The sequence below is a fragment of the Xenopus laevis genome, chromosome 5L (genome assembly GCF_017654675.1).
Source record: "Xenopus laevis strain J_2021 chromosome 5L, Xenopus_laevis_v10.1, whole genome shotgun sequence".
Lineage (NCBI taxonomy): Eukaryota > Metazoa > Chordata > Amphibia > Anura > Pipidae > Xenopus > Xenopus laevis.
Genome location: NC_054379.1, coordinates 118,054,795 through 118,068,646, shown reverse-complemented (window position 1 = coordinate 118,068,646; position 13,852 = coordinate 118,054,795). Strand labels below are relative to the sequence as shown.

The 13,852-nt window shown below is 37.4% G+C and overlaps 1 protein-coding gene across 6 annotated transcripts in view; it reads left to right on the top strand.

The window, feature by feature from the left end:
• ect2.L (epithelial cell transforming 2 L homeolog) overlaps positions 1–13,572 on the top strand; it is a 37,062-nt gene extending 23,490 nt beyond the window's left edge. For 3 of the 6 annotated variants that reach the window (XM_018261788.2, XM_018261790.2, XM_018261789.2), the window contains 7 exons: positions 2,623–2,742; positions 3,609–3,747; positions 5,089–5,243; positions 6,854–6,961; positions 9,117–9,260; positions 9,508–9,840; positions 12,712–12,851. In XM_018261788.2, coding sequence (XP_018117277.1) covers positions 2,623–2,742; positions 3,609–3,747; positions 5,089–5,243; positions 6,854–6,961; positions 9,117–9,260; positions 9,508–9,825 — 984 coding nt within the window. In that variant the 3' untranslated portion in view covers positions 9,826–9,840; positions 12,712–12,851. 6 annotated transcript variants of the gene reach the window in all.
• Positions 13,573–13,852: the final 280 nt, after the last annotated feature.

Sequence of the window (13,852 nt, the reverse complement as noted above, 5' to 3'; positions counted from 1 at the left end):
TTAATGCATTAGTAGGGCCATGTGAACCAGTTAAAACTGTACACATTTACAGTGGTGTGAAAAACTATTTGCCCCCTTCCTGATTTCTTATTCTTTTGCATGTTTGTCACACTTAAATGTTTCTGCTCATCAAAAACCGTTAACTATTAGTCAAAGATAACATAATTGAACACAAAATGCAGTTTTTAAATGAAGGTTTACTTTATTAAGGGAGAAAAAAAACTCCAAATCTACATGGGCCTGTGTGAAAAAGTGATTGCCCCCCTTGTTAAAAAATAACTTAACTGTGGTTTATCACACCTGAGTTCAATTTCAAAGGTTATAAAGCCATTTCTAAAGCTTTGGGACTCCAGCGAACCACAGTGAGAGCCATTATCCACAAATGGCAAAAACATGGAACAGTGGTGAACCTTCCCAGGAGTGGCCGGCCGACCAAAATGACCCCAAGAGCGCAGAGACAACTCATCCGAGAGGCCACAAAAGACTCCAGGACAACATCTAAAGAACTGCAGGCCTCACTTGCCTCAATTAAGGTTAAGGGTCAGTGTTCACGACTCCACCATAAGAAAGAGACTGGGCAAAAACGGCCTGCATGGCAGATTTCCAAGGCGCAAACCACTTTTAAGCAAAAAGAACATTAAGGCTCGTCTCAATTTTGCTAAAAGACTCAATGATTGCCAAGACTTTTGGGAAAATACCTTGTGGACCGACGAGACAAAAGTTGAACTTTTTGGAAGGTGCGCGTCCCGTTACATCTGGCGTAAAAGTAACACAGCATTTCAGAAAAAGAACATCATACCAACAGTAAAATATGGTGGTGGTAGTGTGATGGTCTGGGGTTGTTTTGCTGCTTCAGGACCTGGAAGCCTTGCTGTGATAGATGGAACCATGAATTCTACTGTCTACCAAAAAATCCTGAAGGAGAATGTCCGGCCATCTGTTCGTCAACTCAAGCTGAAGCGATCTTGGGTGCTGCAGCAGGACAATGACCCAAAACACACCAGCAAATCCACCTCTGAATGGCTGAAGAAAAACAAAATGAAGACTTTGGAGTGGACTAGTCAAAGTCCTGACCTGAATCCTATTGAGATGTTGTGGCATGACCTTAAAAAGGCGGTTCATGCTAGAAAACCCTCAAATAAAGCTGAATTACAACAATTCTGCAAAGATGAGTGGGCCAAAATTCCTCCAGAGCGCTGTAAAAGACTCGTTGCAAGTTATCGCAAACGCTTGATTGCAGTTATTGCTGCTAAGGGTGGCCAACCAGTTATTAGGTTCAGGGGGCAATTACTTTTTCACACAGGTTTGGATTTCTTTTCTCCCTAAATAATAAAAACCCATTTAAAACACTCATTTAAAAACTGCATTTTGTGTTTACTTGTGTTATCTTTGACTAATAGTTAAATGTGTTTGATGATCAGAAACATTTTGTGTGACAAACATGCAAAAGAATAAGAAATCAGGAAGGGGGCAAATAGTTTTTCACACCACTGTAGATCCACAAGTCCGGTATGAGCATTTTGCATGTGCTTTATTGGCAACTATAATAACGAGTGGTTTATTACTTGTAGAACGCTGGGGTGTTTTTGCCTCAGACTAGATTTCTTGGGCCCAGACAGGAAGCAGGATATTTGATTTAAATATAAAAGAATATAATAGATGAAAACCGTAACATTATATAGGAAATTAAAAAAAAAATGTTTGATTCTTGAGAAAAAAAAATTGTTCTGAAGCGTGGTATGGGATACGAAAAATAATCTTTACCAGCAACACTATTCTGATTGAATAGAACTCATGATGGTATTCATTTTAACAAGCTTATATTATTTGATTGTATATTTAAAGGAAAAGTGGAATCCTGCCCACAAGAATTCCACTAATTGCTTCTCACCAAAGTGCTGCTTTTTGGACGTTATGTGTACATTAGTTTTTGCTCCTGCCATTTTGCAAGCCTGTTGGATGTCCTCCTTCCTTAATTAGAAGTTCAGAAATTATTTGCGGTTTGCCACCTGACCTGCAGTCACTGAACAGCTGAACAACTGAACTGAAACCATTCTGGGCAGCAGATAATGGAAAATATGGCTAGAATTTTCTGTTAAAGGGGTTGTTCTCCTTTGTTAACTTTTAGTATGATGTAGAAAGTGATATTCTGAAATTTGCAATAGATTTTCAATTTTTATTATTTGTAGTTTTTCAGTTATTTATCTTTTTATACAGCTTGCTAGGGAACAAATTACCATAGCAACCATTCTTTGATTTGTATAAGAGACTGGAATATGAATAGGAGAGAGTCTGAATAGAAAGATGAGTAATTGAAAGTAGCAATAACAATATATTTGTAGCCTTACAGAGCATTTGTTTTTTAGACGGGGTCAGTGACTCCCATTTGAAAGGTGGAAAGATCCAGAAGAATAAGGCAAATAACTAAAACAACTATAAGAAATAAATAATGAAGACCAATTGAAAAGTTGCTTAGAATTGACAATTCTTTGACATACTAAAAGTTAAATTAAAGGTGAACCACCCCCTTTAAATGTTTTTATGAGCCGCAACTCTGACATTTTTGCAGCACTTTGGGCATGATATAGATCTATATCAAATGTTTTATTTCCATTGTTCTAGGCAAATCTACTATCTTCCCACCGAATGTTAGTGCAGCGTGTGGAAACAATTGCACTTGGTGAAGATCTTTGTGATCGAGGAGAACAAGTTACACTTTTCCTGTTTAATGACTGCCTTGAGGTAAAACACTTTTGAAAATGAGTTTAGATAGAGCATGGTGAAAAGGAACTTGTTCTAATATGCATCTGCTAATTTTCAAATTAATATTTTTGTTTTTGTTAACCGGATGGCCGTAATGTTCCTTCACACTTTTATACATATATACCTTTTTGTCCGCATTCAAATTTAAATAGTGCAAAAACAAAAAGCTATTTTTCTTCAGGGAAAAAAGTAAAAATCCATTTTTTTTCCCCATATCTGCCGCTTAGGCACTTAATAGAAATGTGCCTACATTGCTATACATTCATTTTACACACTTGTTTTCCTTTACTTAATGATATACCGAGAATTTAATACTGTACACTAGACTGCTATTGTGCTCCCAGACACGGTTCCTATCCCATACTAGAAAATCTGCATTCACATGTAAATTGATAAGCAAACACTTGTTCATACTCATTTTAAGCACCTACATATGCTTATCCAATGTTTTACACTTAGGGACATCTTAATTAACACTGGTGACAAACATCACCTGGCATGTTGCCCGTAGCAACCAATCAGATCTTTAATTTTGCTTTCTAACATGTTGATGAGGGTTGTTCAAAGCTGATTGGTTGCTATGGACAGCATCACTGGTGATGTCTATCTCCGATGTTAATAAATATGCCCCTTGATGTATCAGGCGCACATTACTCACTGTTGCATGGTCATTTCTATATATTCTTCAATTAACCTACTGCTACTAGCTTTTAAACTCCCCTTCATGTTCACTTTCAGATTTACAAAAATGAATATATGTATTAACCTACACTTGCACTGACTTTCACTGCTCGCAAACACTCACTGCTCAAAATTTGATGTTCTCTGTTCAATTTGTCTTCCAGATTGCAAGGAAACGACATAAGGGTATAGGAGCATTCAAGAGCCCTCATGGGCACACAAGACCCCCTGCGTGCTTGAAACACATATGCCTTATGCCTCTTTCACAGATTAAGAAAGTTCTTAACGTCAAAGACACTGAAGGTTAGTTTAAAGTCAACATATATTTTCTGGGGTTTGCCCTGGAACATACCTGATCAACTGTTGCCTTAGATGAGGATGGTGGCGTTTCATAAATAACCAGTTTGGTTGTGTAATTCCAGACAACAAATTAAATTGTAGAATGGCATTTGTACTCTAACTTTGAACTTTAAGTCTATTGAGGTACAAAGGTAGATTAGGTTGAAGAAAGACATGTTCAACCTTTTATCTAAATCTGAAACTTGCCTAACTGCTAGTTGGTGCAGAGAGAGTAGTAAAAAGAAAACACATCTGAAACAGCTCAGATGGGTGATATATTCCTTCCTGACTCCAACTAACCTGTTTTTATTTTCTTATTTAACTTGCTAAATAGGTATTCGGCCTTTTATATGTTAAACAAAAATAAATGTAAATTATTAGAAAAAAAAAGTCATGGCACTCAACTGATGCGGCCCTCAACAGACTGTACTTTGAAACCTCCCCAATTTTCAGCCAGGTACTGAGCATCCCGGACCCATAAACAGGCTAATCTGCCAACTTGGACTGAATTTTACACATTGATGCTTGGCATGCAACTCTTTATGCCATTGCAAGAGATTTGTTTAGTGATATTGGATTCACTTATTACAGGACACACGCAACAATGGAAAATTAGATTAGTCTGGTCACATTTCATAAAAATTGAGTACTTGTGAACGGACGAGTTCAACCCAGTCCTGCCCCCCAGGTTTATTTTTCCCAACCCAGTCTCCTTGCCAGTTTTTTAATAACTCTTAAATAAAATAACCTTTTAGCAAATCATATCCCACGTCCCCCTTTCCGAGTATTTGGATAATTTTATTGTTGTTAACTTAACTCTTTATTTTTTTCTACCTGCATCTGTTAATTTTAAAGTAAATTCTGTTACTGCTGTAAATGAAATGCTGCTGCATCTCTGTGCCTCCTCTCCTGGCAAAGCCATTGAAACGGATCATTTCCTTCCTTTCTGCACGATCGTGTAATGAATCATGTTACTTGCAAACCTGCCATGTAGGAATGTATTGCAAAGTGTATAACGCACTTGTTAAGCATTGAATGAAAGCTGTGTATCAGAGTGTTGCAGCAACACACAGTTTATTAATAACACTTAATTTGATACATATAATTTTGACTGTTCAAAGATCTGTCCAGAGTTCCTTTTATTCTGTTAATTTTGAATGTGGCTTTGTGCAATCTCGTTAATGTGTAAATGAATTGTTTATCAGGATTATAACCTGAAAACTAATTTAAGAAAGATTTCTTGAATAACTGTCTGGGAAATGAGCTAAATAACCCATCTGTAATGTTTCCTTTTAAATTCTGCAGAGTGTCATAATGCATTTGCATTGGTAGTGCGACCTCCAACAGAACAGACAAACCAGTTATTTAGTTTCCAGCTGACAACAGAGGAGCTTCCTAAGGTGGATTGGCTGAAGATGCTGTGCCGGCATGTAGCCAACACCATTTGTAAAGCAGATGCTGTAAGTTCTCTCCTACTGCTGTATCATATGACTGTGTTCCTTAACCCACTGAACATCATTCTAAATATGCAATTATAAACATTTGCTTAACAGTTATAAATCTACATGCCATGCATGTTCTATTTGGGGTCTACTGTCTTTTATATTTAAAAAGAACAATAATATAATAGTCTAAACTTTCTTACAAATGCTGTCATGTACATTGCCACATGAAAATCTGTTCAAACGCAGCATAGTTTATTACGTTTAAGACATTTTGCATTATAACAAAGACTGTTGGAAAGTTAAAGGGTTGACAATTTTTATTATTTCATCCAGCATCCAGGGTTTTTTCGAGTACGGGTTTGTTTCTCCTTTAAGGAGTTCTACCGTAATCATTTAAACATTCAATAAACCCAATAGGCTGGTTTTGCTTCCAATAAGGATTAATTATATCTTGTTTTGGATCAAGTAAAAGGTTCTGTTTTATTATTGCAGAGAATATAGAAATAATTTTTAAAAATTTGGATTATTTGGATAAAATTTTCTATGGGAGGATGACCTTTCCGTAATTCAGAGTTCTATGGATAATGGGTTTATGGATAACAGACCTTCGTGATCCGTAGTTTAGCGCTGGCCAAATTATCCAACAGAATCGCTGATTATAGCTTTTGAAAAACGGCTTTATTAAAACACACAATAAGTGATAGTATTGGCAGTGGGTAGGTGGTCAAACTAATGCGTTTCGTGCCCTTATTGTCGGCACTTCATCAGAGTCAAAGGGGAGACACATGACATGCTATTTAAATAGGCTCTCTAGTTCTTGTTCAATTAATACCCTCTTTATGTTGGATAAATTCTGGACTATGATAAAAGGGTTACTCAAAAATGGAGAAGTGGAGACTGTAGGGTTATCATTCATAAACATAGCTTCTCTAAGTTTTGTTGATTATTTTAATTTGCCAGTTATAATCCGGGTAAGATTTCTTTTTATTAGAGTTCAAAAGTAACACATTTATTAATGTGGATTTTTTTGTTATACAAAAGTCAGGTTATTTGGACTCTTATCAGCTAATAGGAAGGTCTCTATGAACATTCTGATAAGCCCAGTGTTTAAAAGTTTTAATTCTTTGGCAAAACTAGAGGCCTGTTTCCTTTTTACGTACCAGGAAGTATAGGGTAAAACCTCTTAGGCATTTATTTTACAAGAGCTGTCCTAGAACTTTGGGGTCTACTTTTTGCGCAATCCCATAAACATCTGCCATCTTGCATGTGCTGGTAGAATTTCATTGTACTGTATAGCACATCTGTATTAGTGTCTGTAGTAATTCTTGAGAACTGAGATATAAACGAAGATGAGAATGAGGTGGTGGCACTTGATATATAATATTTTTTGTTTTGCTGATTGTAAAAACAGAGATGGCTTTAATGTTTTCTGAGTAAAACACAACAAAATGTCCACACAAATACATTTCTTTATAGGCCTCCACTTGATGGCAGTAAAGGTTTAAATAACACCGCTTAGTTGTGCTATTCCTCACCAATTGGTTTAGCAACAGTGTAAATATATTGCCTTTTTGCCTGTTTTTTTTGACAGAACATGCCCTTTATTTACATGATTTTATTTCTAGGAAAATCTGATTTATTCTACTGATGCCGATTCACTGGAAGTGAGCACAAAAGATGTGGATAGTACATTGAGTAGAGCATCAAGGGCCATAAAGAAAACTTCTAAGAAAGTGAGTACGCCTGCAATTGATTTTTATTGTTCAATAAAGATGTAATTTCTTCTTCAATCTCTCATTCAAGTAGTAACTAATTTCTGCAAGCTCTTTCCTGCAGTAGCAGCTTTATAGAATTTATTTAATCACCATGGTGACACTACATTTACTCGGTTATCCGTCTGTCCTGAAAATGGTTACTGACATTCACTGAAAGCCGACATTGTTTAGGTGTGACTTCATTGTGCAGTTATTTGGTGCCCCTTAAATGATTGGGTGGGAATAAATCTGGCCTAAATGCGGTGCCTTAAAAGTTCTTCATTGTCTGTATTATAAATTTTGTTGTACACATAGCTAGCACTTGGCATCCTGGTGTTCGTACTGCCCGATAATTCAAAGGTGTTTGGATGCAGGGTCCACCAATGTGTACTTATTCTAAATACATCCTTAGGGCCATGACACACGAGGAGTTTGCGGAGGGCAACAAATAACCTGAGTGTTACCCACCGGCAATAATGTAAGTCAGCAATTGGAATACAAATGCGCCACTTTGTTTTTCTTAAGTTGCCCAAGTTCCTTGTGAGGCAACTCGTGTGACTTTAGGAAAAAACAAGTGATACAGATGTTTTCCCACCAGTAATCTACAATTTTGTTGGTGGCAAATTAATTTCTTTGAAACTAGTTGCCAGCTATAAATCCACGCTAAAACAGACTAATCAGCCCATGCGCCATCGCCACTTTTTATTTATTTATTTTTTTGCAACATAATTATTTTATGTAGATCTGTACAGCTATATTTGTTTTTTTCTTCCTTTGCTAGATTTATTTATTTATTTATTTTTTTATTGCAACTAGACTGTTGGGGTTATAAAGGTCATTGCTGAACAGGTTCCAAACAGAATTTGTAACACAATGTTTTGTTATACAGTTAGCTTGATTCTCTCTATTATACCTGGTGTTTTGATCACCATTCTTGTAATCCACTACCAACCATTACCCATATGTTACCATGTTTTCCTGCTACGGTTTGAAAGTGAACCATGGCTTGTTGCAGACATTGACATTAAAGTATTGCCGATTAAGAGTACAACTACACAATCGTCTTCAGCGCGATTCCGGCAGATCCGACACGGTGCGCCAAACGCAGGCGACATGTCGGATGCGACGGAAAATAAGGTAAGCTATAGCAATGTCGGTGTCGCAGCGTTCATCCGACGCGACATGACTGTCTGATGCAGACGCAGCGTCTGCATCAGACAGTCGTGTCGCATCAGATGAACGCTGCGACACCATCCGACATTTGTATTTCTTACCTTATTTTCCGGTGCATCCGACTTGATGCCTGCATTTTGGCGCACCGTGTCGGAATCGCGTTGAAGACGCTTGTGTAGTTGTACCCTGAAGGAGAAGTAACACCAATGTTTTAATACATTAATTACCACTATGCTGCTCTAATAATAGGCACATCTTGATCCCTGTTAAATTTTCTAGCTGTGTCGCCCTTAATTACATTTATAACATGTATTTTCTAGCTCTGCTGGAATATTCCAAATAGTTTTACTAGGCAACATACAGACTGAATACTGTAGCTCTGCATGCTCGCTTCTGCTTTGAATGAGAAGTCAACTCTCTTCAAAGCTTTGTAGTGAAGAAACTTCAGCAATCTGCATCTGCAGAGTAAGTGTTTGTAGTCTATGGCACATCTCTCCCAAGTTCAAACATACATTTTCACTGCAGACTTCAAGCCATTCTGAGCTCTGATGACTTCCGGTTTACAGCAAGTTTAGTCCTGCTGAACTAGGAAATGCCTTTTGTTAGTGTAATTAAGGTAAAGCAATTGAAAAAGTGAAGGAGCTGTATGATGTAACGGTTATTATAATAACATAGATTGTCATAAATGTATTTTAATTAAAAATATTCGTGTTACTGGCACTTTAAATGGACTTTAGCCAAACATTATTTCAGACCGAGAGAGGGGGTTCGCAGCAACATGCGTACATGGAAAGGCATGACGCTATTCAAGCTCAGAATTGGACCATGATGTCTAATTTTATGCATTTGTTTCTGGTGGATAGCTATTTTTTTATTCAACGAATACACCTTGACATGTTCATTTTATATTGGCTGAACCACAATTTTATAGGTTACTTATTAATCTGTCTTTTATTTCCAGGTTACAAGAGCCTTTTCATTCACCAAAACGCCCAAGAGAGCTCTTCAGAGGGCACTGATGGTGCAAAATGCAGATGGCCGAAGCCCTGGCCCAAGTAATGAGGGTTTTGCAAGCTGTCGTATGCCGAGCACCACATCTCTGGCAGTGAGTAACAGTCATCAGAGTATCCTATATATGTATATATAATTGCTACATAATGACTGAAGGGGCAGGTTGCTTTGCAAATTAATTTAAATTAATTTAATTAGATGTTCTGGTAATATAAAAATTTTTTTACATTTGTGTTCGTGGAATAAAATACACACAACATTTATGGCTACATTTACATTTTTATCCTGGCTGGGTATGTAAAGCTGCTTTCTTTTAACTTCTCATTCATTCCTGTTTATAGATATCTCGTTCCTCCTCTACCTTCAGCATTAATGGACCAAGCAAAATCCCTAGTGTTCAGCGCTCCAATTCTCTTGATGGGAGCCCTAGATCCCATCCTGTTCTTTGCCCAGGCTCCCCTAGCAGCCCCATGACACATTCTCTAAGAGGGGCAGCCAATCAGTCCAGCCCTCCATTATCTCCTTTCAGTGGGAAGTTTTGCAAAACCCTAGTTGTTCCACCAAATAGAACATCGGGGTGTGCAGGCCAGAGTCAACAGGGCTCCGACCCTCCCTGCGTCAAGAAATCTTTGAGCATGAAAAGGGAGACTGCGCTCTGAACTGCATGTTATTATGTGAGCCTGATGTAAATTTTCCACGAGTTCTATCACTAACGAACAGTTGCCTGCAAATTGGGGTGTTAAACCACTTAAGTATAATAAATCCAGTTTTTCTGGTCTTTCTTTCCAAGGGTTTTGAGTTTAAGCATCTTTAGGGGAAACCTGTCTCACTCCATTATGTTTAAAATAGCTGTTTGAATATCCTGTTTGATTCAAGTTGTTTTCTCCCCCACTAGTTGCTTATTCATGGAGTGAGTCCAACAGCTGCATGTTGTGGCTTTTTCTGATGACCTGTCCATTAGTGAGTTTAAATAAAAACGCATGCAATTCTGGCACCTAATGAACATTTTCAAAAGAATTTTGCCATAGGATTAATGCAGCACGTTTATACAGAGGTGCCTTTCCTGAACTCAGAAAATAATCTTCACGTAATCGAGGATTACCCCCCTACATACATCTGCCATATTGTACATAATGTCTGTTTGGTGTATCTTTTGAAAATGTTATATAATCTGCAAAGAATTCTTAGAAATAGCACACTTAAACTTGGAAAGAAAGATTGTCTTTATCACACAGAGGGTCACAAACGGTTTGTCGGGCGTAGACACTTTTTCTAACTTTTTTTCCAGTAAACCTTTTCAATAGTATATGGCTTAACCAAAATCAGTTTTAAGGTGTGTTTTGCTGGAAGCAAGATACCCAAATATTTCTAATTTTATATAATCACATTCTTTGCATCATTTTGGCTAAATCAGATAAAGGGCAATATACCCTGTTTAACTTGAGTTCAATTACCTGGGCTTGTGTGAACATTTTTTGCCTATTCTTTGCTCCGCAATTTCTCTTATTTTGTATTATGCAAACCGTGAAATTGAAAGAATTTCATTTCCAATATCCTTGTTCTTCAGCATAGTTGTGCTAGGAGGAAAAGGCAGGTTCTCAATTTACACTGCATTTGACTTCAGCTAAACGATCTGCAGCTTGGGGGGGGGGCTTGTTTATACAGAGCTCTTTATCTCTATATAAGCAGTCCCTGCGGAGGAAGGGGGTATTTATAACAATAAAAAAAACACAATCTTAAGAATTGTTTTTAAACAAATATGGGCATCATAAATATTTAACACAAGTCCTAATTTTTTTTGCTCCTGTAAGGCAAAGCACACCTATAAATGAAGAGCACTTTGTATAAAATAACTGTTCTTGAAGTGGAAACAAACATGCCCGCTTAATACTTAAGGGGAACTATCGCGAAATTGAAAATTTTAAATAAGCATCATACTGAAATAAGAAACTTTATAAATACAAGCAATTAAATATTCTGTACCATTTCTGCAATAGTCAAGTTTATCTTCACTAATCCTCTTTCAGCATCTGTTTCTCTTCATTCTGTCTTCATTCAGGAGTTGGGTGTCTGATGAATGATCCAATATATCTTATAGGGGGGCTCCTTTTGCCTAGGAGACAGTAGCGTAACTAGAGGGGGGCGGGCCCTGGTGCAGGACGTGCAGCCGGGAAACCCCCCCCCCCCCCCCCGCCTGTACACTATTTTCCACCCGAAATCAGCGGTGCGCGAGCTGCCGGGGGGCCCTGAGGGGGTGTGGGCCCTGGCCCAATCACACCCCCTCCTCCCCCGGTAGTTCCTCCACTGCTAGGAGATGTATTAGAGCTCATTCTTAAAATCACCAGAAATCTTGTCTCTCTACATGCAGGATTTGTGCAAAAGGCAGTTATTGTATTAGATTTTGTTTGTACTGGAATCTGTTATTTGAGTGAGCTCCAATTCATCTGCTAGGAAAGGGAGCCCCCCTATGAGATATATTGGATCTAACCGTCAATTAATATCTGATACCCAACTCCTGCATGAAGAGAAAATGAAGGGAAGCAAAAGTAAAAAATAGATGCAATTTTACAACTTTATACGGTGTTCACAGAGGTACCTCCAAATACCTCTGTTTACACCAAATAAAGTTGTAAGAGTGCATCTTTTTTCTAATTTGCTTCGTATTACGTTGATGTGGAGTCACATGACTTGAGGAAAGTTTGCACCGACTGGAAAATTGCAGGAAGTGTTGCATTCAAAACCGTGAGTGTATCGGACCTATTTACTTTGACAGAATGAAGAATACCGGTGCTGAGAGAGGAATAGGGAAGATAAACTTGATTATTTCAGAAACGGTACAGAATTTTTAATTGTGTATTTAGAAAGTTTCTTATTTCATTATGAAAGCTTATATTAAATTTTCATTTTCGCGATGGTTCCCCTTTAAAAAAGAATGAAAGGTAGAATCGGTATGAGAGTGCCAAATTACTAGGCAGCCCCAGTGATTCTAATTGCAGACCTGCTCCCCAGTCTAGTGATCCGCATCTTCATAAAAATGCACTGGCCTGGGATATATTTCTCCAAGTCTGCGCTATTCCCATTCAGCAGTGCCGTAGCAGATTAGTAATTAGAATCTCTGGATGGGCGCATAACATATTAACACCCCTAGTGATTTTAGCTTTAGTTCTCTATTAAAAGAAACTAGGCAAATGCTGTTTTTTAATAGAGTGAAAGCATGTATATACATTAAAAACTAGTTAATGACCCATTCATTTACAGTCTCTAACGTAGTCATTTTACTTAACTGGCACCAATCCCTTAGGAGTGTCAATGTGTATTTAGAATGCCGTGGCTCATTCAGCACTGGCCACATATTATGAGACTTTTATGGACCAGGGAGAAATGATTTAGCTTGGAATTTAGATAAGCGTTTCACTGGTAGATGACCTATTGACAACCATTTTCAGGGGAATTATACAGTAGGTCAACTGTGGAGCGGAGTGAATGTTTCTTTGGAAATTTGAAGCACACATCTTAATATTATCCCCTTTAAAATTCCGTTTCAGGCCGTTCCGTCTCCGTCCTTGGTAAACCTGTCATCCCTGTTTGAGAGGAAGTACCATACATTTAGCCGATCCACGACTCACCTTATATGAAAGTGCTGAAATCCTTCTTTTCCTGCAACTGACACAAGCAGCTGGCTCTTGTTAAAGACTTCTATCAGTTCCAGCACGGTACTTAATAGCACTTCGTAGAAACAAAGATGAAGATTTTTTTTTTGATACAATAAAGCTATGCCCAGTGTGTATTTGGCATTGTTTTATTGTGCTTTTCCGTTTGGAATTCGTTTGTTATATATGTGTATGTTCCTCTGTAATCTATTGTTAGTAATTATTTGTAAGCCGTAAATATCTATGGATCTTTAAAGGAAGTCAATAGTTATTCTTGACTGGAGCAAAACAGTTAATGTGTAAGGACGGTTTGCTTTTCCACAGCTATTATGAATTATTTTATTTTTTTTTCCAGACATGTGTATGTTATTTGAAATATATAACGTATCAAATAAGTATATGATGCAGGATTAGTCTGACTGAAATGGAGGCAACTTAATTTAAAGCAATTAAAAAAAAAAAATAAAACCTTTAGAATCTCCACTAATTTTACGTTTGCTCAAGTTTTTGATTTTACTCCTATTTATTTATAGCCAGAAGATTTCGTTTTTAATGCAAGAAAATTGTGGTAATGATTCTCTAACACTGATACACGTGACTTTCTTCTGCATCCCAACGCTACATTTTTCTTGTATATTTATTGGTAGAGTGATCACTGTCGACATATCGAGGATCGCAAACTGCTTCATTTTAAAACGGTTTGTAAAAGACAAAAAAAAACTGTATCTTGTTTGTAAATAAACTTGTAAAGCCAAACTTTTCTTTTGCATCGAGGGTTTTTTATTTTTAACCTTCTACAGATTTCTGATAGAATAAAACCTAATATATCTCTATGCAGGTATATCTAATATATTTCTTTACATCGTTTTTCCATTTTGGTTTTTCTTTTATGAGGTGTTATTGGCCTGCTTTGGGCCCCCAGTGTTAAAATTGCCACTCTCATAAATGTTCAACATAGAGCAATAGCCACCTGATGGTGGAAACCTGTCCTAGGCAGTATGTTTCCCATTCAAGTAAGTGGCCATCATCCGTATAG